This window comes from Haliotis rufescens, unplaced genomic scaffold (genome assembly GCF_023055435.1).
Source record: "Haliotis rufescens isolate VD_foot unplaced genomic scaffold, xgHalRufe1.0.p SCAF_37, whole genome shotgun sequence".
NCBI classification, from domain to species: Eukaryota; Metazoa; Mollusca; class Gastropoda; order Lepetellida; family Haliotidae; genus Haliotis; species Haliotis rufescens.
Genome location: NW_025964079.1, coordinates 138,022 through 162,586, shown reverse-complemented (window position 1 = coordinate 162,586; position 24,565 = coordinate 138,022). Strand labels below are relative to the sequence as shown.

The 24,565-nt window shown below is 44.8% G+C and overlaps 1 protein-coding gene across 1 annotated transcript; it reads left to right on the top strand.

Annotated features, from left to right (window-relative positions):
- Positions 1 to 28: 28 nt before the first annotated feature.
- Positions 29 to 22,841, top strand: LOC124140451 (dynactin subunit 2-B-like). Its single transcript, XM_046508010.2, has 13 exons — positions 29 to 85; positions 2,882 to 2,953; positions 3,811 to 3,907; positions 5,240 to 5,307; positions 6,535 to 6,633; positions 8,014 to 8,174; positions 8,546 to 8,687; positions 9,518 to 9,583; positions 10,613 to 10,651; positions 12,410 to 12,559; positions 13,432 to 13,534; positions 15,287 to 15,378; positions 22,510 to 22,841. Exons 1-13 carry the CDS (start codon positions 50 to 52, stop codon positions 22,594 to 22,596), a joined length of 1,212 nt encoding a protein of 403 aa, XP_046363966.1. The 5' UTR covers positions 29 to 49; the 3' UTR covers positions 22,597 to 22,841.
- The last annotated feature ends 1,724 nt before the right edge of the window (positions 22,842 to 24,565 follow it).

Genomic DNA, 24,565 nt, shown 5'->3' with positions numbered 1-24,565 from the left:
GTACACCTTATATTATCGGTCTCGCGAGAGTTCATCTTGGACGATAAAGATGGCTGACCCAAAATATGCTAATCTTCCTGGGATTGTAAGTCATAATTTTCAAAATGATGTTCAAGAATTATGTACTGAACTTACAGTTTCAAATGTAGTGGCGTTGTTTTAAGGATGGTGAAACAATTAGTGCTGTGCATCACCAGTTATCACGGTACAACCCAGCCGATTTCAAGTTTCTCGCTATGTCAATTGTCATTTCAACAGACAACACTTTAGTCAAGTGACTCACCTGACATATACACATTTAGTGGTAGTTATTTAGCAGATTACTCATATTTCCTTGTTTCCGACAGTTACCGGGCGCTAATTGGCTGTTGTTCCCGCTCCACTGATCTTACATGCCTCTTCGTTTTCGACCCGTAGCCCAAGGATCAGTTCTGTAGATTGCCCCCCAAATCTATCCTTATCCCTGGATCCCCATTTCCTAACAAACATACTTTTGCAATCATTAGGATTAGGGGCACCCGATACCCTCTTCCGATAAAACCCCACTTCATGTCCTTCAGTTTAGGCAGCACTTTACTATCCTTAGGGTTAGTTTTGAGTTGGGGTATGGTAGGGACAGGCCAGGTAGCTCGAGTATCCGGCTCAACAGGGATGGGGGGGGGGGGGGGGGGGGGGGGGGGGGGGGGCGTCCAGAACCCAGGAACCCACAGGATTATACTCGGACCCTGTGGTACCACGGCATTCATCGTATTGTGGCATTTGTGATTTCTGGTAGTGCACACGAGAAAAACGTCTTAGCTGCCATTTACTAATGCAAATCAGTAACCAGGAAGTGCTCGCTTCGTAACAGTTTCAATTTCTGTGGAATGTTACGTCTTCTGTGAGTAAGGATTTATAAACATGTTGATACTTACTTCTAGTATCTTTTTAATATTGCCTTACACCCATCTATCTATGGACTACGATATAACCCACTGTTTCCCAAGTGAAATTTCTCTATCGACCTGAACTTGATCATCTACATATTCCTGGTGATAAATAAGGTAACGGAAGTGATGTAGTCCGCACATTTTTCCCACTATGTGGCCACAATTTGTTTGGAGATAATAAGGGCCTTAATGCCCTACTTAGCAATAAGTTCTTCACCAGTAGCCAAATGATAAATTCATACTGTTGTCATTTAAGGAGTGCTATTATGTATGAATTGTTAACTTTTATCATTTTTTTCCATGTATTATGGACAAATTATTTTCTTCCATTTTTTAAAATAAAAATCTTGAAATATCATTTCTGATATTTTGTTTTTGTTTTGATATTTCTTTTCTTAATTTTTGTTAAATATGCATTGAATACCTATTAATTATTACACATACTAAATTTTACTAGTGCTGTGTTTGCATTTGTCTGGATAAAATCACTGAAGTCAGGCATCATCATACTTAGTGGTCGATAGAATCATGTCCTGTTTTTGTCCAATTCGGACCTCCAAACACAACTTGTCCCTGTACCACGATATGCTGGAGTACTCTCCCTTGTCACACCGAGCACGAGGCCAACCTCTCTATCTGCACGACTCATGTAAATAATTAACTTTTATCGGTAAGATACATGATATAGGCATAGTTAGATAAAATAAATGACATCTGACATAGAGAACAGGAATAATCATAAAGCTTACCAAGTGTATTTTGTTCCGTTTTGTTCCGTTTAGCGTACATAACAAGTAAGGTGATACACCAGATACACCGAGGTTGCTGGCTACATGATCAGCGTTTAGTCACATGATGCATTGTTTAATGACAAAAAAATCACTACTATAACTACTGGTTACCTACAAGCCACTAATGTTCACATTTCTATATGACTATGCACTCATTCCTACTGACTTTTAGGCCTAGATCTTTGAATAACAATGAAGCTTCTGTCAACTTCATTGTGGGTATTATGAGATAATTTTATATTGGTATCTGATTAGTTTTTGCCAAGGCTCCAGTAACACAATTCCAAAGTGGACATTTTGTACCCAACTTGAGACCTACATCGGGTACCCGGGGATTAAATTTGGACTCATCCCAGCCCAAGGGAATGGGTTACCTTTATCACCCTTTTAACAAATTAAATCAATGTAATCAAGTTTTGATTTTCATCGGGGAAAATGGCTACTGTGGGAGTGGACGAGGCAGCCTGTGCCCAAAATGATAAAACCTACTAGCTGGAACTTGACTACAACTTAGTATAAGGATGACTTTTCTGTAGATTGTGATGTTGTTATTGGACTATTGCTAGCTGAGCTTACTAGAATTTTACTAGACTGAGGCTTTTCAGACTGTGAAGGAATACAATCAAGTGCTGATCACTTGGTAAACAAGCACTTATTTTCTGTGATGGCACTTGTGGTCATGTCACAATCTAAGGTGAAGTGTTGGCAAATTAGATTATACCATTAACTTATCTTAGTTCAAGCTGGCTGGGTACAATGTGTGAAGCCCGTTTCTGGTGTCCCCCGCCGTGATATTGCTGGAAAATTGCTAAAAGCAGCGTAAAACCATACTCACTCACTCACTCACTCACTAGTTCAAGCTGGCTGGGTACAATGTGTGAAGCCCATTTCTGGTGTCCCCCGCCGTGATATTGCTGGAAAATTGCTAAAAGCGGCGTAAAACCATACTCACTCACTCACTCACTAGTTCAAGCTGGCAATGTGAGTTTGATCCTCTTTGGATTAGTTGTGTTAGAGTTAGAGTAGAATACCCTAAATTTTACTCTCAGCCCTCATATCCTTTTTTCAGATCAAGCACCCTTTCAAAATATGATTGTTATAGAAGTTGCTCTAAAGTTGGTAATCTTGACATGAAATGTATGTCCTGGTCTCATGTTGCAGGACCTCAACTCTCCAGATGTCTTTGAGACGAATGAGCTGCCTGAAGATGACCAGGCTATTCATAAAGATGCCGTAAGTTGATCTCTAGACGGAGGTGGGGGGCACAGGTGGCCCAGTCGTATAAGGCGCCGCGATTCGCTGTGCAGAGTTGCGTCCCTTGGGCTCGCCAGAAACTTATGATTGTGGGTTCGAATACCGGTTCGCCCCGATTATGTTTCTAGGTTTGTCAGCACCATACCCGTGCTCGTGGGTTTCACCGAAGTGGTAAACATCTGAGACCTGCATCACTCGGGGCTTTCCTTCCACATTAAGCTGACACGCCGCGATATAACTGGAATACTGTTAAAAGTGGCGTTAAACCCAACTCACTCACTCACTCACTAGACGGAGGTGGGGGCGGTTGGTTAGCCTAGTGGTTAAAGCGTTCGCCGAAGACACAGGTTCGATTCCCGACATGGGTACAATGTGTGTAGCCTATTTCTGGTGTCCCCCGCCGTGATATTGCTGGAATATTGCTAAAAGCAGCGTTAAACCATACTCACTCACTCACTCTTTTTGAAGACTGCGCTTATGTCAAAGGCAGAACAAGGTCCTATTCCACAAAGCAATCTTAGTGCAAAGACTGTTGTAAGTCTGTGTTTAGGTATGGAAGTTAAATGTTTTTTGTGTAAGCGGACACAAGTTCCCAGTACCAGATGAGATGAGAGGATGAGAAAACAGATCAATTGCTATCTGTTAGTTTCATTATTCCACAAAGTACTGATAGAAAGATGAAACTAAATCGTTCAAATATATGTTAAAGGATACACCATTTTGCACAAATATTGAAAACAAGGGGGATAACTCTAGTCTGCTTTGTAAAAAATAGAGTGATCTCCCCTTCCCAATATGAGCCACTGATAATGCACTTTCACCCTTTCCTTTTGCAGACAGATTTAAGTCCTGACTGTGTAGAGAAGTTGCCTATAGACACCAAGGCTGCCCACGGTGTTTTCAAGGGGAAAGAGGCCAGCTCTTCTGGCATAGGTAATCAGCCCAGATGTAACATGTTTCAGAGACAAATATGTTTGGACGGCATAACGACACAGAGTGGAGTTCATTGTGTCCACCTTTAAGATGGTTGTTTGTTCCTCGCTTCATCCTTCATCCTTCACCCTGTTGTCGTCATGTAGTCCTTGAAGTAGGCTGGCTATCGATATAGATCATAGATATCGATAATTGTTGAATAAATATCTATCAATTATCGATAAAAAGTAACTTTGAGCAAATATGCAAAAAAGTCCAAAAGAAATCACCACACTTCATGCCACTGGTGAGTGGTAACACATTTATGCATGCATTACTCTGTGGACAATTTCGTGTGACAAAAACAGTTGCTTTCTTTGACAATAACAAATCTTTTTGGTAAATTTAAATTTTATTTCATCACAATTTTTTATGTAAGATATTATCGATGACACAATTTTCAAATCGATAATCGTTAATATTTCTTCCCATCGATGATAATTCTGATTAACAATCATTTTAGCCAGCCCTACCATAAAGTCTGTTAATGCTTCTCCTTGTGGACTCTTTAGCAATTGGGGGCGGTCGGGTAGCCTAGTGGTTAAAGCGTTCGCTCGTCACGCCGAAGACCCAGGTTCGATTCCCGACATGGGTACAATATGTGAAGCCCATTTCTGGTGTCCCCCGCCGTGATATTGCTTGAATATTGCTAAAAGCGGCGTTAAACCATACTCACTCACTCACTTTAGCAATTGAATCCACTCATATGTTGACTTGATTCAATGAAACAAGGGGAGGGGTCTTTGTACAGACTGTGAAATTCGCCATCTTCTTTGTCGGTCACAAGTCACCGATTAAAGAAGATAAAAATTTGAAAGATGGACTCCAGATAATATTTTCAGCCATTGTGTAAATTGTTTGCTTATTCCGCATTACTCCTTTATGCATATTGCTGCCGCCATTACATTTCTGTGAAAGTAAGAATCCTGAATGTATCTGCAAGCAGTGATTCAGGGCTCCACGGATAAAGTCATCGTCTGAACGTTGGTTGGTTGGTTGGTTGGTTGTTTAACGCCGCACTCAGCAATATTCCAGCTATATGACAGCGGTCTGTAAATAATCGAATCTGGACCAGACAATCCAGTGATTGATATCATGAGCATCGATCCACGCAATTGGGATTGATGACATGCATCAACCAAGTCAGCAAGTCTGACCACCTGATCCCGTTAGTCGCCTTTTACGACAAGCATAGTCACCTTTTACGGCAAGCATGGGTTGCTGAAGACCTATTCTACCCGGGAATCTTCACTGGTCCATCGTCTGAGCGTATGTGTGGCCTATCTGTTTCAGACTTCTCGGACAGGATCAGTAAGTCACGGCGCACTGGCTACGACGTTCATCAGGCTGAATATGAAATAGTAAGTTGACTGATTAATACCGCCCTCGGTGTCGTTGTACAAAACAACCTTAGCGCTACGACTATCGTAAGCCTATGTTAAGGTATGGGAGTTAAGATCACCTTAGCGCTAAGATCGCTTTGTACAATGGCACCCTGCACTACTTTTATATAATCATTATTAATTGGTATGAGGTCAATAGGTTTATTGCTTGGACGCGATGATTGAAATGTGTTTACTTGATCTGAAGATTTATCAAGTGGGAAAAACGTGAGCAAATTCGATTTTGTTTCCACTCTTGACGAAGGCTTTTCTTGTCTCTATTCGGGGTGCAGAGTAGTTTCCCTTGGATGTGCCTGAGATCTATGATCGTGCATCAGAGCATGCTCCTGTGTTTCACCAAAGTGGTAAATCTTTAACACCTGCATTCCTTCAGGCTTTCCTCCCACATCCAGCTGACATGCTGTGTTACTGAAATACTGATCACACAGCATTATTTTGTGTGTTTGTTTGTTGTTTAACGCCACACGCCATATTCCAGCTATATGGTGCCGGTCTGTTGATAATTGTGTCTGGACTAGACAATCCAGTGATTAACATCATGAGCATCAATCCACACAATTAGGATACGATGACATGCATCAACCAAGTCCGTGAGCCTGACCACCCGATCCCATAAGTAGCCTTTTACGACAAGTATAGTCGCCTTTCATGGCAAGCATGGGTTGCTGAAGACCTATTCTACCCTGGATCTTCACTGGTCTCAAACGGTATTAAACTCACTCACTCATGTTTCTAATGCGTGAGTGAGTGAGTTGGGTTTAACGCCCCTTTTAACAGTATTCCAGTTATATCGCGGGGTGTCAGCTTAATGTGGGAGGAAAGCCCGAAGTGATGCAGGTCTCAGACGTTTACCACTTCGGTGAAACCCACGAGCACGGGTATGGTGCTGACAAACCTAGAAACATAATCGGGGTGAACCAGGATTAAAACCCACAATCATAGGTTTCTGGCGAGCCCAAGGGATGCAACTCTGCACAGTGAATCGCAGTGCCTTAGACGCCTGTGCTACCCGACTGACTGAGGATGCTGCCTTGTAAAGTTGCACCAGAAACCAAAGGGAATTGTCAGCATCTGGAACAAATGTAGCTGACGGTCCCAGGGCATACGACATTTTAATATTCAATTTTAGGGAGGAAGCCTTGACATTGCATTTGAAATGCCCCAAGAGTTATCTCCCTTTTCCAGCTGGAACAGGGGTCAACGGCCAGGGAAACTCCTCAGCAGAAGTACCAACGCCTACAACATGAGATCCGTGAGCTTGCAGAGGAGGTGAACAAGATCAAGGTCAGTTGTGGGTCATTGTTTAAAGTTGTTCAACAGACACAGTCACTTGTTCAAGTAGTTCTCCGTGATACAAGATCACGATCATCGCTTGTACAACATTTGTAGTCATTTTTATGTGTAGGTCCTTGTCCACATCATTGTGGTGATTCCAGGTTAGACGTAGCCCCCAGCAACCTAGTGTGCGGAGGCATCATAAAACAGCAACTTGTAATGACTCCTTTGGGGAATCTGAGACAGGAGAGGCTTCTGGTGAACAGTGCTTGTAAGATTCATCAAACATGAATTTGCTGATAGTCATCATGACCCAATGGTGTGCTCTTGCATTGGCTTACCTGGGCCCACTTGCACAAGCGATCTTAGCACTAAGAATGATCGTAACTCTCATGCTTTTACATAGGCTTACAATAGTCTTAGCGCTAAGATCGCTTTGTGCAAGTGGGCCCAGGTAAGCCAATGCAAGAGCATACCATTGGGTCATGATGACTCTATTAGCAAATTCATGTTTGGAATATGTGAAGTAGGTTTGATGTGGTGGTGTTACATTGCTCTAGTGTTGAAGCAAGCACCTGCATGTATTCTCCAGGAATATGTGAAGTAGGTTTGATGTGGTGGTGCTCTAGTGTTGAAGCAAGCACCTGTCATGTATTCTCCAGGACTATGTGAAGTAGGTTTGATGTGGTGGTGTTACATTGCTCTAGTGTTGAAGCAAGCACCTGCATGTATTCTCCAGGAATATGTGAAGTAGGTTTAATGTGGTGGTGCTCTAGTGTTGAAGCAAGCACCTGTCATGTATTCTCCAGGACTATGTGAAGTAGGTTTGATGTGGTGGTGTTCTAGTGTTGAAGCAAGCACCTGTCATGTATTCTCCAGGACTATGTGAAGTAGGTTTGATGTGGTGGTGCAAGTGTTGAAGCAAGCACCTGCGTGTATTCTCCAGGACTATGAAGTAGGTTTGATGTGGTGGTGTTACCTTGCTCTAGTGCTGAAGCAAGCACCTGCGTGTATTCTCCAGGACTATGTGAAGTAGGTTTGATGTGGTGGTGTTACCTTGCTCTAGTGCTGAAGCAAGCACCTGCGTGTATTCTCCAGGACTATGTGAAGTAGGTTTGATGTGGTGGTGCTCTAGTGTTGAAGCAAGCACCTGCGTGTATTCTCCAGGACTATGTGAAGTAGGTTTGATGTGGTGGTGCTCTAGTGTTGAAGCAAGCACCTGTCATGTATTCTCCAGGACTATGAAGTAGGTTTGATGTGGTGGTGTTACATTGCTCTAGTGTTGAAGCAAGCACCTGCATGTATTTTCCAGGACTATGTGAAGTAGGTTTGATGTGGTGGTGTTACATTGCTCTAGTGCTGAAGCAAGCACCTGCGTGTATTCTCCAGGACACTGTGAAGGATGAGAAGTCCACGGAGAAGCTGTCGCCAGTGCAGATGGGGAAGCAGCTGGAGTACCTGCAACACCAGCTTGTGGACCTCCACCTGGAGAAGCTCCTGGGACCTGAGGCGTCCGTGGATCTCTCCGACCCTCAGGGAGCGCTCAGAAAGTAGGTCGACATCACTCACAGTTTAACAACGGCAATATGCACTCAGACCTGAAATAGCCCATTTTTTTAATAGGTCACAAAAAAAGACATGTATGAACATTAACCTTTGAAAATGCAGAAATGTCCTGCTGAGCATGTCTATATCTTGAATTTAGCTATCTGTAACCATGGTAACTCTGCATGCTAGACATGCAAATTTGTCCAATATTTTTTCACAATTAATCATAATTTGTAAAATAATTTGGAATTTGTGGATAATAGTTAGCATGATTAGAAGTTGACACTGAATAGTAAGTTTAACTAGTCTGTAAATCAGTCCAGACAGGTTGTTGTGTAATATTATGTTTACAATATCATATTCCCCTGTGTAGGCGTTTAATGAGTCAGATTGATGCATACAAGCCTGTTCAGGCAGCCAAGAATGTGCCAGCCAATCAGCAAGGAGGACCAGATCATGTGACTTATGAGCTGTACTACAGACCTGAGCAAGCTCAGTTCAGTAAAAATGCTCGGGTAGGTAATTGTAATCATCGGTACATAAGGGTTGATGCTTGTTTGCGTAAAAAATAAGTGTGTGAGGTTACCGGTATATCAGTAAATTGAGGTCGTCTTTCCACGATTTTTTTCATGCTTGATATTTCGGATGATTTCAATTTGGGATCTTTGTCATGTATTTAATGTTATATACTTGCCAAATGCCTTCAGTGCCCAAGAGAGAGGATCCGGGGCCCCCAGATGGCTGCATATTTATTGAATGAGTAGCGTGATACGTATCACAACACGACCTTGTGCATTTCAAAATATTGTGATACACTTTAAATCTCAAATACCCGTCCCTAGTAAATAATTATAAAAAATAGAAATGTGTAATATTTTCATGGCTATCCACATAAAGTTGTTATAAAATTTGGCGACCCCTTTTTTTTCGCTGTCATGTTTTTATGACACCACGAATCCGAGTGGTGCAAAAGTAGGGCTGGCTATCGATAAAGATCACAGAGATCAATAACTGTTATCAGAATATCGAGCAATTATCGATAAACATCAGAGAAGTAACTTTGAGAAAATATGCGAAAAAGTCCGAAAGAAATCAACACATTTCACATCAATGGTGAGTGGTGACACATTTATGCATGGATTACTTTGTGGACATTTTAGACATTACAAAAACAGTTTGCTTTCCGTCTTCGGCAATTGACATGATTGACAAAAACAAGTCCTTATTCGTATATTTATGTATGATATTGTCGATAATACAATTTTCATATCGATAATCGTAAATATTTCTCCCCATTGACTATAATTCTGATTATCGATCAGTAAGTGGTCTGTATCGGTTACAGATGGCAAGTCTAGAAGAGAGGCTGGAACGTCTGGAAGCTGTCCTAGGACAAAATGGAGATAAGATGGTAAGGATACGATGGCTCTCAGATTCTGGAGTATATTGTCAAATCTTTTCATCATACAGGAGTGAGATAAGGGCGAAGACAGGTAGCTTCTCTCAGAAGAACCAGATTGGAAGAATATGTCCTTTTTGTCCATTATTGTCATACAATGCGGCACCTTGGATCAAATAGTCAGCATTGTCAGACGACTTGGTTGATTGCGTTTCTTCATAACTTGATGGGGGCGGTGGGGTAGTCTAGTGGTTAAAGCATTTGCTCGTAAAGCTGAAGACCCGGGTTCGATTCCCCACATGGGTACAATTTGTGAAGCCCATTTTCCTGTGTCCCCCGCCGTGATATTGCTGGAATATTGCTAAAAGCAGTATAAAACAATACTCACACTCTAACTCATAACCAGATGACATGGGACTTGCTTGTAGTACCAATCACTGATTTGTCTGGTCCTGGCTTACTTACAGACCTCCGCATGTAGCTGGAATATTGCTGAGTGTGGGGTTAAACAACAAACAACCAAAACCAATATTGTATTGATGTAGCTATAGTGTATTGTTTTGAATGTTCACAATGTGTAACCATGGGCCTGAGATCTCCCAGGTCATTCATTCAACACTGGAGAACATGGCTGGCCCAGTTGTCTATGATGCCGAAGTTCGCTGTGCAGAGTTACATCCCTTAGGATGGGTTCGATCCTTGTATGCCGGCGTAAGGTTTCTAAGTTTGTCAGCATCATGAGATTGCTTGTGGGTTTCATCAAAGATGACAAGGCTCCGCAATTCACTGTTCAGAGTTGCGTCCCTTGGGTGCGCCAGAATTCTATTATCGTGGGTTCCAATCTCGGTTCACCACGATTATGTTTCTGGGTTTGTCAGCACCATACCTGTGCTCGTGGGTTTCACTGAAGTTGTAAAACATCTATACCTGCATCACTCTGGGCTTTCATTCCACATTAATCTGACACGCCATGATTTAACTGCAATACTGTTCAAAGCAGCCACAAACAAAACATAATCACTCAACATTGTAATGTTTCAGACACTGCTGACAAATGACACTGACAACAAGAGCGTTGTGGTAAGTTATTGTATGATGTCATATGTATTGGACACTGTTTACCAGTATATGTTCGAGCACTTAATCAGAAGGTAGTGGGATTGGGAGAAGTGTAGGCACTCAGAGTTCAGTCTCTAATCGTATACTTTAAATCATGAAATTAATGCGTCTCCAAAAGAATGCGAACGCTGGCCCCTTGCCAAAAATGCGACTCAATATGAATGCGACACCCCCTCCTCTCAAGCATCAGTGGATATGTTATCTAAAGAAAATGTCCTCTGTCAGGTTTACCGGAGAATCCTCGCATGAATCCAACCTTACATTAATCCAATCACTCACCAAATAGAACTGCTTATTAGCGCTGAGTAGTGTACTTCCGCTAAAACAATGCATGCGCGCTGGCTCGTGTCAGCCTTTGATGCAGTCGTAAAGAAAAAAGGCACTGTGTTGCGTTGATGGCGTCTGTCTGGACTTGCAGGTGTGATCAGTGATGACATAAGTAAGTAGAACTCTTGTCATGACCCCAGCAGTGACAATTCACAGGATGTAATTAGTGTTTGAATGACATTCTTTATATACTTGTTACAAGTGCTGCTCAATAAACAGTGATGTGGAAAACATAGTTGTTTGTTTTCAGCGTATGTCTAAGTTGGTATTTCTGCTAAACAAAATATCTTATTCAGTTATTGTTGATATAAATGCGATGTTTAATAATGCGAGCCAAGACCTATCGCATTTTTCGCATTTAATTGACGCTCGCGTTAATTTTAAGATTTACAGTATATATTCGTATATCTTATCTCCATCCAGGAGAGTCATGGGGTGTGTTGGAGACAGTGGGGTAGCCATGTGGATGAAGTGTTGAGTCATCACACCAACACTTTGGTTTGTTTCCCGAGATGGGTACAGTGTGGCCCATTTTGAATCCTCTGCCATGATATGCCTGGAATATTGCTGAAAATGACAGAAAACCTCACTCGCTCATTCGCTTACATTCTCAGGCATGTCCTCGGAGCTAAAACTTGATGTTGAACTATGAACACAGATGATTTGATGTTATCAGCTACCATCTTAATAATATGATCTCAAATCTTCCATTCAGTCGTCACATCGCTGACAATGGTCACACATTGTAATCTTCATCTCCTGGGCCCACTTGCACAAAGCGATCTTAGCGCTAAGACTATTGTAAGCCTATGTTAAAGTATGGGAGTTACGATCATCTTAGCGCTAAGATCGCTTTGTGCAAGTGGGCCCTGTTCTGTAGATCGGTAGTGTTTATTTAGTCTACCATTATCATGATGACTTTGAAGAATGTGTGATTCTGATTAAAATGAGGTATCACTTTTCTGATTGATACCTCTAAATTAGGCCTTTTACTTGAACATGTCGATAGCCTGCATGTTGAGCCATAAAAAATGGCTGCTGATAAACCATCAGAACTGAATATGTTCGATATCGGAACATTAAGTAAGTCACAAGAAGAACATCCAAGCAACTATGCTTGATGCAAGATGTGGCTAACGGGATTGGGTGGTCAGGCCCGCTGACTTGGTTGATGCATGTCATCCTATCCCAATTTCGTGGATCGATGCTCATGATGTCAATCACTGGATTGTCTGGTCCAGACTTGAATATTTACAGACCGCTGTCATATAGCTTGAATATTGCTGAGTGTGGCGTTGAACAACAAACAAACAAACAAACACCATACTTGCATTGTTTGTTGCTACGAGCAGCCATGTTGTAGCCTGTTGTAGCCTGTTGTTCCTTGTGCAGGGAGCCGTGAGTGTCCTCAACTCCAAACTGTCGCTGCTGGAGCAGAGTAACCTGGAACAGGTGGACATCCGCTTACAGAGCGTGCTGCAGAAACTCACACAGATAGCAGAGAAGAAGGCCTCACAGGAAGACGTGGAAAAACAGAAAAAGGTAGCATTGTTTGCTGATCATAGGGGTCAGGTGTCACAGTGGTCTTTTGCACTGCAGTTTACTGTGCATACTTGCATCCCTCTAGATCCGATGTTGGTTCGACCTGTGAAGAATAGGTCTTCAGCAACCCATGCTTGCTGTAAAACGTGATTATGCTTGTCGTAAGAGGCGACTTACAGGATTGGGTGATCAGGCTCCCTGAATTAGTTGATGCATGTCATCGATCCAAAATTGCATGGGATCCATGCTCATGATATCAATACACTGGATTGTCTGGTCCAGACTTGATTATTTACAAACCGCCGTCATATAGCTGGAATATTGCTGAGTGTGGTGTTAAACAATAGCCTATGATTGTGGGTTCCGATCACAGTTCGCCACGATTATGTTTCTAGGTGGGTCAGCACCATACCTGTGCTCATGGGTTTCACCAAAGTGGTAAAATCTAAGACCTTCATCACTTCAAGCTTTCCTATTAATCTGACATGCCATGATATAACTGGAATACTGTTCAAGGCAGCGTTAAACCCAACTCACTCACTCATTTCACTCTTATTAGCAGGAATATAAGGATCCACTGTTTATGTCCACCAACACCCCAGCCCCTACACCCCAATTTGGAAATTCTTAAGTGTCTTTATACTAAGCATGAAGTACTGTTTGTTCATTATGAGTGCATCCAATTGCACAATACAATCTATCATCGAAACTAGTCAGGTAGCCTAGTGGTGTAAGCGTTCGCTCGTCAAGCCAAAGATCCGGGTTCGATTCCCAACATGGGTACAATGTGTGAAGCACATTGCTGGAATATTGCTAAAAGCGGCGTAAAATCAGACTCACTCACTCACTTATTAATGCTTTCATGTTTTAAGGTGTCCGAGTTATACGAGCTAGTCACGAAGTGGGAGAGTGTTGCTGATTCTCTTCCCCAAGTAGTTGACAGGATGGTGGCTCTCAAAGATCTCCATGAACAAGGTACTATTCTGAGGAGTGGAACACTCTGCTTAAAAACTTTGGGTTATATTTCTCATGACTGAAAACCTATTAGTATTTCTTCATGAGACCCGTGAAGATTCCGGGGCAGAATAGGTCTTCAGCAACCCATACTTGCCGTAAAAGGCAAGTATGCTTGTCGTAAAAGGCGACTAACGGGATCGGGTGGTCAGGCTCGCTGACTTGGTTGATGCATGTCATCGATCCCATTTGCATGGATCGATGTTCATGCTGTCAATCACTGGATTGTCTGGTCCAGACTCAATTATATACAGACCGCCGTCATATAGCTGGAATATTGCTGACATATGTTGTATGATATGAAACATCAATAGTCAAGACTTTATGATTTACCATTTGATGCCATGTAGATTCAATGTTAATGAGTGTGCCATTATACAACAAACAAAAAATGTGATTATATTAGGACTGGCTAAAAAGACCGATAATCGGAATTATCGTAGATGGGAAGAACTATTAACGATTATCGATATGAATTGTTGTCATTGATAATCACAAACATAAACCATTGGGATGAAATAAAATTGGATTTACTGAAATAGACATGTTATTGTCAGTCATGTCAATTGTCGAAGATAGAAACCAATTGTTTTTGTAATATCTCAAATGTCCACAAAATAATCTATGTATACTGGGTCACTATTCACCAGTGTCATGAAATATGTTGATTTCTCTCAGGACTTTCTTGCGTATTAGCTTCTAGTTACTTTTCCAATATTTATCAATAATTGATTGATATTTAGTTAGCCATTATCGATCTCTATAATCTCTATCGATAGCCAGATTGACAAACAGAAAATAATTTGGCAGGGGTAAGAGTATTCGGGGTCAGGGTAGTCAACACTTGTTTGTAAACCTAACGGTCAGCCGGTTGGGAGTTCAAGGCCAAGCATGATTGTGGCCACCTATCACAGTGGGGAGCTTTGACTGGTGGCAAAATAGTATAGAGAGCTCCGCGAACAGGATATGGCTGTGAGGAGAATCTCAACAGAACCGATGTAACACAGTTTCGTTTATTGTTAAAGGGCAAGTTCACACGGAAATGAACCTATTTTTCTTGTACTATTTCCACATTAAAAGTGTTAACATAGAAGTGTCATAGACAAAAATATAAAAATATCACAATTAATCAACATATTTTTCGCATTAAAGCTATTTATATTTTTCACATTTACCAAGTGTTCTATTTCAATAACAAAAACACCATGGCTTATGCCCCTTGCAATATGACGTCATTGGTGCCAATTGATAAACATTATGACGTCATCATGCTTTGTTAGAGCCGCTTCACGTGGTGTAGGTACAGGTGTGTGATTCTTGCGTCTCAGATGCCAGCTAGCATAGTGTTATGCTGAGACACCACTGCGCCGGAGTGTGTCGTAGGCCATGTTGTTTTACCGCAAACTGGTACTTGATATCTTTTGCGTTGAGAATAGACAGGGACCAAGTTGAATTGGCACCAATTACGTCATAATCTAAGGGGGATAACTCAGGCCTGTTTAGCTCGGAAAACGAAGGCCTCATAACGGCATGACATTTTCACACTTATTGTGAGCTCGCTACATTGACTGTGAGAAAAATGAGTGTATATTTTCAAAAACTGATACTAACTAATTCTAAAATTGCGTTTTGTTTAAAACAAGAAAGAAAGTGATTTTTGCTTGTACACTTCCCCTTTAAACAATAAAATTCACTGCCATATTTATTTCCCAGCTCTACAGTTCAGCCAGGCCTTAACCCACCTGGACACATCTCAGCAGGAGATCAATGGCAGTCTCAAGGCCCATACAGACATGCTGGCACAGGTACGTGTCTAGGTGCAGAGACCGCCTCCGTGGTCTTGTGGTAGAGCGTCCGCCCGGAGAGCGGAAGGTCCAGGGTTTGATCCCCGGCCGCGTCATACCAAAAGACGTTAAAAGATGGTACTTGTTGTTACCCTGTCTGTTGCTCGGCATTAAGGGGCTTAAACAAGGACTGGTTGGCTCGGAGTCAGTATACTGTGTCTGAGTGGGGTATTCATGTTAAACTGCGGCATGGTATCTCAGTGAGCTAGCACTATAAATCGGCATCAGTCCGGACTAGTACAAGCAGCCACACAAACACACACACGTACATGCACGTCGCTATATAAGTGCAATAATCTTGGACGCGACGTTAAACCCCATTTCACCTCACCTCTAGGTGCAGATTCAGCATTGCTCCCCAGAAACCCATGCTGGTGGTAAGAAGCGACTAAATGATCAGGGTGCCATTGTACAAAACAACCTTAGCGCTACGACTGTTGTAAGTCTATGTTAAGGTATGGGGGTTACGATAACCTTAGCGCTACGACTGTGGTAAGTCTATGTTAAGGTATGGGGGTTACGATAACCTTAGCGCTACGACTGTGGTAAGTCTATGTTAAGGTATGGGGGTTACGATAACCTTAGCGCTACGACTGTCGTAAGTCTATGTTAAGGCATGGTTACAGTCACCTTAGCGCTAAGAACGGCACCCAGGTGTATCAATCACTGGATTATCTGGTCTAGATTCAGTTATTTACAGGCCATCGTCATATAGCTGGGATATTGCTGAGTGTGGCTTTAAACTGCAGAAACAGACCAAAAACACCCAAACAAACATGTCGCTATATAACGCGACGTTAAACCACATTTCACTTCACCTTGTATGCCTTGACGTCAAAAATATCTCTAACAAAATTTACATGATTTTTTCCTACCTATCAATATTTTCTTCTTTAATAAATCTGTGAACATGTAAACAAAAGAAATACACAAGTCTGGCAAAACGATGAGTTAGTGTCTGTATGACCTAAAATATCTCTAAATAAATTATACATTATTTTTTCAATCTTATCAGCCAGAATGATTCATAAATAAATGTGCAAACCAAACAATACAGAAGTCTGGCTTAAAACACATCGGTGACGTCATTCTATTGTTTGAGCGCTCCATTATTACATTAAGTAATACGTTACCACTGTTATACCGAGGCTGTTGTCTCCCACAACTGCTGCTATAGCGAAATCTACCACAGAGATCTCAATTACCTCATGCAGCACGTGCGTAGCCACCTAGCTGCCATGTGACACCCTTCACTCTTGTCTCCTTCGTCTGCTTAGCAAGACGTGTTTTCTCCTGCTGAAGCGTTCCTTGAAGATTTGGTGATATTTATTATAGTTTATTCTCTAATAAACTGTGCTTTTATGGGGCGTTGCGGTAGCTACGCTTGGTTATAATTTTCCCGCCAAACGGAAAATTTTTCCCGCCCTTTTTTCTATATACTTGCGGGGTTCGCGTATGCACGTTGTGTTTTACGTTTCCCCTGTTCTTGTATGTTTTGGGGGTTAACATAACTTATTTCTTTAATAAAAGTTATATGTGTATGTTATATGTTCACATTGCTCGTTTATTTTCTTGTGAAAATGTTCGTTTGTGAATCATTGTGGTGCGTGCGTTGTAACCATGTTTTGTTCTTTGTTTATAGCAAACAATCAATGTCTGACATGGATATGTCCCCAGTATCCACCCCCTCTACCCCTGCTCCTCGGAGTTATGGGGTGTGCAGAAAGTTTTTGTCGTCCCGGGATCCCCACGATCGTTGCCCGCGGTGCAGGGTTCCTTGCGGGGACACCCGGTGCATCCTGTGCGAAGGTCTGGGGCCTGCGGATTTTGAGCGGTACCGGCTGTACGTACAGTCCGTCTCCACCCCTGTGGTGGCCGGTTCGTCCGGTCGGGGTCCCCGTGCGGGTACCACCTCCTCGGCTGCGGCGGATCCCCTTGCGGCCCTCGGGCTGTCTGGGGATTCCGTCGCCGCATTGTTGTCGAAACTTGTGGATTCCAAGCTGGCGGCCTTATCGCAAGATAGGCCGCTGGCTGTTCCGTCCCCGGCCTCTTCGGTGGCCGCGGGGTCGGACGCGGGGTCCACCGGTAAAGCGGCGGATCTCTTGGCGGCCCGTGTGCTGTCCGGGGATTCCGTCGCTGCATTACTTGCATAACTTGTGGACTCCAAGCTGGCGGCCTTATCTCAGGATAGGCCGCTGGCTGTTCCGTCCCCGGCCACTTCGGGGGCCGCGGGGTCGGACGCGGGGTCCACCGGTACGGCGGCGGCTCCCGTGGTCACCGGTCCTTCCCCCGAACCGTTGCTCCCGCTATCGGTTTAGGACCGCGTGGCCATGGTTTATGACCTCTTTGAGGACATGCTCCGGCCGGTACCGCGGGGAATCCACGACTGTGGGTTCCTCCGAGGTATACGATGAGTCTTCCGACACGGCTTTCCCCGCATCAACCTTGCTGCGCGGTTTCAAGCCTTCCTTGGAGAACGCCTTCGCGGCGGCCTCCGGTCGGGGTCTCCCGTTGCCTCCGACGTCGTGGAGAAAGGGTTTATTCCCGGTACATGACCTTGCCTTTCCCGAGGCTGGTCCTACCGCGGAGGCCCATGTTGAGCGGTTGGGTGTCCGTGCCCCACCGGCTGCTACGGTAACGCAAGCTACCTTGCACCAGCTGGACGCCCTCGCTCGGCACTCCATGTCTCACGGAGACACTTACTTGGCTGCAGCGGCCCGTCTGGTCGAAGGTTCTCCCACGGACCGTGTCCAGCGCATTTACAACTGCCTGCTCAGTTTAAATGCTTCCCTGGAGTACGTTGCCGAGGACTCTCGGCTCACACTTGCTCTTGTTGGGTCCCTGCATAGGCGCCTGGGTGCCGCTCCTAACCGGAGCGCGCCCCAGGCTGCTGCGGCCGGTAGGTCTAAGGGGTCGGGTTCTTCTTCCTCTGGGAAGTAGCCCCGCCCTGAGGGCTCCGGTATGGGCAATCAGCTGCCCTTTCGCGGGAAGACGGGGAACTGGGGGAAGCCCAAGTCGTCGACGGACGGCAAGGGCCCCTCCAGGTGACTCTCATTGGAGGGGTTCGTATGCCGACAGCGCCAACTTCGGTTGGCCCTTAGGCGAACCCGAGTCACTTGGCCCTGGACAGTTGCGCCTGTCGCAACCTGTCAGGGCCCCCTCTCCTTCCCCAGTGGGAGCCAGACTCCAGACTTAGTGGGAGAATTGGGAACAAGTGTTCGACGACCCGTGGGTGGTCAACACGATTCGGTACGGCTATCGGCTTGATCTCAAAGCGAATCCGCCGCTCACCGTTGCCCCGTTGGCAGGTTTCGATTCGGAAACCGATCTTCCCATCCTCGCCGATGCCATCGGCAGGTTGGTGGAGAAGGGGCAGTACGGGAGTTAGCTCTACCAGAAATAACACCGGGGGTTTACTCCAGGATATTTCTCGTTCCCAAGTAGGACAGTGCCGAACTCAGAATGATTCACACGTCCGCTCCCTGGCTGTTCACCCGGTTAACCACCCCCATAGTGGGGTTCCTCCACAGGAGGGGTGTCCGGTACTTCGCGTACCTGGACGACTCGCTAGTAGCAAATCGAATGACGGACACCCTGTCACGCCATCTCGATTTCGCACGTCGGCTCTTGGAGCAATTTGGGTGGATTATCAATCTCCCCAAGAGCGAGTTAACCCCTTCTCAGAACTTGCTGTTCATCGGAGGTCGGTTCAACACGGTGTCCCATCGCCTCTTTGTCCCCCCAGACCGGTGGCACAAAATTCAGGCGATGATTGCCAAAGTCTTAGCGGTGCAACAGACTGTTCACTTTTGGGAACAGCTGTTAGGGCTACTTGTATCAGCCCAGGACTGCACCGCACGGGGTCGTCTCCAACTCCGCCCGCTGCAACGGTTTTTAATCCAGTTGTTAGCAACGGAGGTGAACAGTGCGACCGTCGCCCTCCCGGATCGGCTCCGACCGCATCTGGAGTGGTGGACGGTCCCTTACATTGTCTTATCAGGAGTCTCTATGCGGCCCTACCGGGCCACGTTGACCCTGTATACAGACGCCTCTCTAGTGGGCTGGGGCGCCCATCTAAAGGGGGAGGTGAGCTCGGGGCTGTGGTGCTTAGACGAACTAGGTCTTCACATCACTTGTCTCGAGTTCAAGGCAGTGATCAACGCAGTCAATCACTGGAAGCATCGTCTCGTCGACGCCCGGCTCATGCTGGCGACCGACAACACGACGGTAGTGTCCTATGTGAACAAACTGGGGGGAACCCACAGTCACTCGCTACTCGATCTCACGTTCGAGTTTTACGCTCTGGTGGACAGTGTCCCGTGCCAGATACGCGCCCGTCACATCCCAGGTGTGCGGAACGTACTGGCCGATGCTCTATCGAGGCCTCAGGATCCGAGCCCCACAGAGTGGATGCTGAACCCAGTAGTGTTTCAGTGGCTGTGCGAACGTTTGGGTCGTCCGATGGTCGACCTGTTCGCAACGCGGTTCAACAATCAACTCCCGTTGTTTGTATCACCAGTCCCGGTCCCGAGGGCCATCGATCACGATGCTCTCGCGTTAGACTGGACGGGCTTGGTCGCTTATGCTTACCCGCCGACAGCGTTGATACCACACATTCTAAGCCGGCTCCGAGGAGTTCGCTGTCGAATGTTACTGATCGCGCCCATGTGGCCGAACAGATCGTGGTACCCCGACTTGCTGACCCAGGTCACGCAGTCGCCACTTCCACTGCCTGTGAGACCGGATCTCTTGATCCACCCTCACACCCGTCAGCTTCATCCAAACGCAGGGCAGTTCAATCTGCACGCGTGGATGTTGTCACCGAGCGTCTGAGGAGTAAAGTTTTTTCTCGCCGGGCGTCTCGGGCATACGTTAGTATGCATCGTGATTCTACCCAGAAGGTGTATAATGCACGTTGGGTTATTTTCACGAAGTGGTGTTGTAAACATCACATTCATTCGCCAGATAAGGTATCTGTGCAGGATATTGCTCGTTTCATGTCTCACTTGCGAGAGACCCGGAAACTCTCCGGGGGTTCCATTGCCAACTATGTCTCGTCCGTTGCTACGGTACGGGACGTTGCTATGGGTACCAGTCTCTCCAAAGAGCCGGTGATACGGGGTATTATCGAGGGTTTCAAACAGCACGATCTTAAGAAGGGCCGCCTTCGGGCACCGGCCTGGGATCTTTCCCTAGTGTTGCAATCACTTACGGAAGCTCCGTATGAACCCTTGCATAGTGCTTCGTTCCGGCATGTGACTTGGAAAACAGCATTTCTCCTCTCCTTTGCCACGGCGGCACGTGTATCCGAAATTCATGCACTCGATGTCGCCAAGGTACGATTCGATAGGGGTGACGAAGGAGCGGTCCGCCTGGGCCTGCTCATGGGCTTCGTCGCCAAGAATCAGAGAGTCGGGCAAACGGAGAGAGAATTCACTGTAAGATCACTCAAAGAAATCTTACATCCTGCTGATACTGAGGACAGAGCGCTGTGTCCGGTTAGGGCCCTTAAGTATTATCTTAAGGCTTCGAATGAACGTAGACAAGGGCGTGACCGTCTGTTCATATCGTGTAACCCTAATCGCACGGTTGACATACCTCGCAACTCGATTGCGTTGTGGCTTCGTTCTGTCATCAATCTGGCGTACCGGTCTCGGGGGTTACCGGTAGCGGGGTCAAACCCGCACGAGATCAGGGCGCTAGCGGCAACATTTGCCCTACACTCGAATATCTCTGTTCGCAGAATATTACGAGGTTGTTACTGGCGTTCTGACTCGGTTTTTGCCAATCATTACCTCAAACAGGTCGCTGATGCCGTCGTGGAGAGTGTGCACCGTCTTGGCCCGCGGATCGCGGCGCAAGCGGGCACCTAAGGGGTGTGCCCAGCGCAATTCCGAACTCCTCAGGCGTCTGACCTTGCACGGTGGTCAATCTGGGTCTACTCCAATGTTCCCACTGCCGTGGATACAGGAGTTGGGGTCCCGCAAACCAGCGCACTCACACCACAGGTGAGGGCGGCTTTTTGTGTGCTTTGTCCTTATTTGTATTTTGACAATTATGTCTTTAATTGTCTGTCGTGTATCCCAACCTTGTGATGCATGCTTACAAATACTGGAATTAGGTCACGCGCCTAATGCATACTTTAAGTAGGCTTGCTCTGGGATATACGGTCTGAATGAAATTAATTTCCCTCTTTTCGACTGTTTAACCTGATCTAAGATTAAGCTCACGCGGATACAGTGTTCTCATCCGCTGCGGCGATGAAATACCTATCCAGTGGGGCCGTTTGGAGTCACCAATCGTTTTGGCAATGACGATTGAGCCTTACGGTATGCGCTTGACAGTGCTTTGGTATTCCTATAGGGTAACGCCTAGCTAGGTGCATGCGCATCGAGTGCTTCCGCCTTGGTGTTTACTTCCGCTGGTCGGAAGGAACGCTAGCAGTCAGGATTCGGGTTGTAGGTGCTCCCCACCGCCTACTGTGGTAGTCAGCCTCGGTATAACAGTGGTAACGTATTACTTAATGTAATTTGTAGAATTTTCCTATTCGGAATATTCTATAAGTAATACGTTACCACTGGGCTGCTGCCCGCCCGTCCGTCCCCCGAGCACTTGCTCTCGCAGGAGACAAGAGTGAAGGGTGTCACATGGCAGCTAGGTGGCTACGCACGTGCTGCATGAGGTAATTGAGATCTCTGTGGTAGATTTCGCTATAGCAGCAGTTGTGGGAGACAACAGCCTCGGTATAACAGTGGTAACGTATTACTTATAGAATATTCCGAATAGGAAAATTCTACAAATTTTTAGGGAACGGAGAGATGATAGTGTTCTCTGCCGCTGTTGCACCTGCTCCGTCGCGAGCTGATCTTCACAGTGCATGTTGTATGACTCTTCCGAATGTGTTTTCAAAGTGTAGGAGTAGAGATGTGTTTTAAGTTGGGGAATATCCTCGTAACTCTCCATTCCTTAAAAATAATGGGCCTCCATCCCTGCGGGTCCCCTGCTCCCTTATGTTTGAGGAATGGGGAGTGACTCGGACATTCTCCTCTTCATAGTGATGTGAGGGTCTGTAGCAACCATGTTATCTTACAGCTCCAGACAACGTTCAAGCAGAACACCGACGCCATTAAGAAGAACTGCGAAAGTCTAGAAGGCCGAATAAAGACCCTGCAGAAGTAATGGAATGCTGACCATGACGTTGTCTTATTTATTGATGTGCAATCTTCTCCTTCATCTTTCATGCCACTGGTTTGGAAGGGGTTTGTTACAGTTTGATACAGATATGTATGAAGAAGGCCGATTTCTTGGATCAGTTAAGGATGAATTAAGCCTATTTAAACTAGGCTTAAAAGAATAAAAGTCTTGGTTCTCAAGCACCACCCGCATCATCATAGAGTCTGCTGCATGTTTCAATTTTATTTCCATTTTTAAAAAAATATAAAAATCCTAATACGTAAAAACAATGGGATCCATTATAGCAATTATTTCCCTTTATATGTGCACTGCTTTACTGAACATCATGTATTATGGCCATGGCGGCAATAGGAGTTTGTATGCTTGTTTATGTAGGAGGCCCTTTCCCAGGTTCATGGCACACAACTGTTTGTTTGGTTGCCCCCCCCCTCCCCCCCCCAAAAAAAAACAACAACCCCAAAAACAAAAAATCAAACAAACAAAACCACCGCCTGCCCGCGCTATATTTTCAAAAGTCAATGCCTGAGAACCAATTCTTTTATATTTTTTGCCTTGCCTATTTTTCTTCATAAATTAAAGAACTGAAGAAGGGTATTTCAGTGATGGTATTTGTTTCGGTTACATTGTCTAGTTTTGTATATGTTCTGTTATTACAGTGTAACATATTGGTTTTATTCATCAAAAATTTCAAAAAGTTTGTGTGTGTATTAACAAGACAAATGAAGGACTTCAATATTTGTATCCCTGTCAAATTTACGTAGCCAATCATTGGTAAAGCACCTGACAAGAATGGGGGCCATGAGTTGGACATTGATCATACCACAAAATGAGTTCTCATTGATAAGGCTTAAAAAAATAAAAGAATTGGGTCTCAGACAATGACTTTGAAAATATAGTGTGGGCGGATGGGCAGTGTTTTCTTCTTCTTTGTTTTTCCTAGTTCAAACTAGTATGTAGCCAAATAAGCAGCGAACCTGGGAAAGGGACACACATAAACAGGCACACAAACTCCTATAGCTGCCATGACCATAAAACGAGATGTACAGTAAAGCAGTGCCCATGTGAAAGGAAGTAACTGTGTGCTATATTGGATTGCAGGACTTTTTAAGTTTTACCTTACCTGACGCCACACAGTGCTTTAGCTTCCCTACCTTATACAAACAGACAGTGCTGGAACGAAGAGACAATTTAAGCAGACTACAGCCTATACCTAGGCATCCACGAGTTATCCCCATTTCTGATTAAATGCAATGTTTTTATACTTACCTGACGCTACACCTATAGGCCCACCCAGACTCCCTCCTCCTCCGCCTTACCGTTGGCGCCACTGTGTACTCTACGTCTGATGTCATCCAGTGAAGAATATGAGGAGTAGGGGCCAAGGGGGATAACTCGCGGATGCCTAGGCACGGGCTGTAGTCTGTTTAAACTGTCTCTTCGTTCCAGTACTGTCTGTTTGTATAAGGTAGGGAAGCTAAAGCACTGTGTAGCGTCAGGTAAGTATAAAAACATTGCATTTAATCAAAAATGCTCATTTTTGTTTGGAATGGAAATATAAACGAAACATGCTGCAGCTTAATGATGATGGGAACGGAGCCTGAGAACCAAGACTATTATTTTGTTTAGCCTAAGAAAACAGGAGTGCTTGCTGCATTGCAAACATTGCCAAAATATGTCCTACATTTAACTTGTCTTGTATTTGAATATGTTAGTGTGTTCACGATGCCTCATGAATATACATTATGTCATGCATTTATCAGCAGTGGTTGAAAACGTACTCAGTGACCTTCCCAGACCATGGTAAACTTGATCTGAATAAACGTGAGTACCGTATTCGATGTAAGCGCCCCGCTCTAATAAGCGCCCACGGCAATATTTGCTAATATATTGGCAAATGAACAATCCCAATTGGCACCCCTTCCGATTGATCAATGTACACAAGACTTATGTTTTC

Excerpts from the sequence above, each read along its gene's own strand:
- LOC124140451 (XM_046508010.2), top strand. The coding sequence starts at position 50 with ATGGCTGACCCAAAATATGCTAATCTTCCTGGGATT. Across the intron at positions 8,688-9,517 it reads AGTTCAGTAAAAATGCTCGG|ATGGCAAGTCTAGAAGAGAG; the intron begins GTAGGTAATTGT and ends TATCGGTTACAG. Across the intron at positions 13,535-15,286 it reads CAAAGATCTCCATGAACAAG|CTCTACAGTTCAGCCAGGCC; the intron begins GTACTATTCTGA and ends TTTATTTCCCAG.